This window comes from Sinocyclocheilus grahami, unplaced genomic scaffold (assembly GCF_001515645.1).
Source record: "Sinocyclocheilus grahami isolate Dianchi unplaced genomic scaffold, SAMN03320097.WGS_v1.1 scaffold97.1, whole genome shotgun sequence".
NCBI lineage: Eukaryota > Metazoa > Chordata > Actinopteri > Cypriniformes > Cyprinidae > Sinocyclocheilus > Sinocyclocheilus grahami.
Window position 1 is genome coordinate 991,719 of NW_015505276.1, and position 2,971 is coordinate 994,689.

The following is a 2,971-nucleotide window of genomic DNA, read 5'->3' on the forward strand; positions in this document are numbered from 1 at the left end:
AATGCTGTTCAGTTGCTTTGACACAATCTGTATTGTTAAAATCACTATATAAATAAAGGTGACTTGACTTGACTATTATTTTTTTGTTTTTCTAAAACCATGTCCTTCCCTGGCATAATTTTGCATCACGACCAAACGTTTCTAGGGCGTCTTTGGAGGGGCAAGGCCTATAAAATCAGCACTTATCATCGTGATGCGAGTTAAAGCTGCATGTGCTGTATTACATTTTACCAGCAGGTGGCAGTACAGACTAATGTAATTACTAAGAAGCTTTTACTCATTTATGAGTGTAGAACATGTTTATGGTCACTATATTTACTTTTAGATAATACTGAAAATAAAATAAATGTACTAAAAAAAAAATAACAATAATAATAACTAAGTCGCCATTTGTGTCAAAACAGAGGGCAACATCAAACAAATAGGCTAAACTTAAAAAAAATTATAATGATGATGAATTCAATCCGCAATTTATAAGTGGAGGATGGCAAAGCAAAACCAAACTCACTTTAATTAATTACTACCATAAATAACCAATTTAAATATTATGGATATAATGTAATATAATACACTGCAGCATTTTAAAATCATGTTCACTCAAGTAACAGACCAGAAGGCGTGAAATAATGATATTTAGCCTAATTAAATAGACTTAATTAAAACGGTTTACTTTTAAATGTTTGTTGTTTTACTTGTTATATTGATTTTTTTCTCGCCTTAGACCCCCCGCCCCCTCCCCAAACACGCGCACACCTCTCCCCTTTGCACTGCGTTAATCTGTTTGTTTTTCAAAGCAGTACAGTAAACGCTGATGCTCGCGCAAGTAAGCATGCGTCTTTACGTCCTCCTTTAACTAATCGATCCTGTCTGCCATGTGACCGCATAACCCGCTCACGAGCGCCGAGTTGCATGATCCGCTTTAAGTTTTTTTAAAGTGCGCTGCTACAGCTCGCAGCTGACACAGGAGTTGCCATGGCGAGCGGCGGCGAGCAGAAAGTGGTGCTGATCACCGGCTGCTCCTCTGGGATCGGACTGCGGATCGCCGTGCTGCTGGCCAGAGACGACCTGAAGCGTTACCATGGTAAACGCGCTCATTTGCCTTCTAATCCCTTCAACGCTCAAACGTCTCTAGAACGTTCTATTTGAGCTTAGAATATTTGAGAACGTCCTCAGATTGTATCAGTTTAGCCTACTCGTGCCTACAGTCGCTATTAATCGATGGCATACAAGTCTTATTTTGTAACGCAACTGTTGGACATTTTCATTACATAACACGCTGTATATTTGAGAACTCGTTTGTCTCTTCATCCCCAACCGCAAGATTATACATTCACTTTTCTCTAGCTGAACCCAAAGGCTCTTTGTTATCATGTGAAAAGCGCAGTTTCCAGGGTACGGCTCCGCGAGGATACCGCTCGCCAGGCGGAGATCATAAAGAGACTGCCAGTTCTCTTTCAAGTGACTTCTCCAGTACAAAGCTCCCTTTATGGCTGTGAATTGTAGACCGCTGCCCTGGTTTAGTGCCGTGTCTAATGCGCCCATAGTTCACACACTGGAATGAGTGTTGGGAGAGGGACAGAGTTTGAGACCTGTACAAGTGAGGGCTCTAAAGCAAGGGTCGTCTGAAGACTTCATCTGCACTCGGTGCAGGGCAAAACCATTGGACGTTTGTTATCTCCTGCTCAGCTACATCCAGAGACTCATTAATGTCAATCAAATACAATGCGTTTGGTTTACAGCAGGAGTCTTGAGGCCCTTGGTGGATTAAGAGATAAGTCTGACATATATAGTGTGTATAGTAGCTATATGATGCTTGCTGTACACTTATTGATGTACAGTCCTGTGGCCTACTTCTACATTACACTTTAATTCGACCTTCTTCTTTAGCTTTGGTTAGTTATTATAGTAATTTGAATACAAAGTATGGCGGACCCCCTGTTGAAGTCCCCTTATTTTACCACACAAAAGGGATGCTTTTAAGAAAGTTCAAACGGAGACGTTGAAATGAAACGCTATCAGAATAGGAACTTTTCCATCCACCCATTTCTTTCGTTCTTTTATATCTTTTAAATGAATTCCGTCTGAACTTTGTTCTCCTTCGAAGAGTATTGCAACAGTGGACTTTTTTCAGAAAAACGAAATCCTCTGAGATTAAACATTTCATTGGTTCTGGTTATAACGAGGAGCAGTGATATACGGCAACTTCAAAGAAGCCACACAAAAAAAAAATCCAATTACAAGAGAGCGCCTCATTCAAGAATGTTTAATCTGACTCAAGTCTTACTCTGAAACAACAGCTTTAACAATGAGGCGGTTGTTCTCGCAAACACATTTATGTCGTGGCCTAGTTTGGCCACACAGGCTTTGCGTGTCGTAAGAATTAATTTCTTCTCTCATCAAGTCCAGCTTACGCTTTATAAATACATCTAGTTTAAGCAGACAGGAATGCAGATTTCCTAGCAGCTGCGTCTTACAGATGCATTACAGTCTACTCATACTTACTGGTTCTTGTCAACAGCAGCTGGGCTGTGACTGATCATGGATGCTGTCTGTTGACGGACTGCAATAATCTACTGAATGATTGACGCTTCAACACTGATCCGCTATGGAGGCTCCTCAGCCTTATCTGTAAAAATCAGAGATGATTTAATCAGCAAATCAAACATCAATATACTCAAGGTGTGGTAGTGTCATGGAGACAGACACTGTTAAAGTAAAGTCTGACAGCGTCAAAGAAGCAAAGTAAGCCTATGATGTAAATGTTGCAGTTCAAACTGGCTGATGTATTTATTTATTTAGCAGACACTTTTATCCAAAGTGACTTATAAATGAGGATTACAACAGAGCGATTCATGCTAAGGAGGTAGTAACATGACAAGTGCTGCAATACAAAGTACTACACGCTAGAAAAGAGATGAGTGGGGAAAATACAGTGTATATATATATATATATATATATATATATATATATA

At 39.8% G+C, this 2,971-nt stretch overlaps 1 protein-coding gene across 2 annotated transcripts in view; it reads left to right on the plus strand.

Moving 5' to 3' along the window:
- The first annotated feature begins 801 nt into the window (after positions 1–801).
- LOC107587939 (retinol dehydrogenase 8-like) overlaps positions 802–2,971 on the plus strand; it is a 9,373-nt gene continuing 7,203 nt past the window's right edge. The window contains exon 1 of one of the 2 annotated variants that reach the window (XM_016275907.1): positions 802–1,081. In XM_016275907.1, the coding sequence (XP_016131393.1) occupies positions 973–1,081 (109 nt within the window). In that variant the 5' untranslated portion in view covers positions 802–972. The remainder of the gene's footprint in view (positions 1,082–2,971) is intronic. The other variant, XM_016275908.1, reaches the window with a different exon arrangement.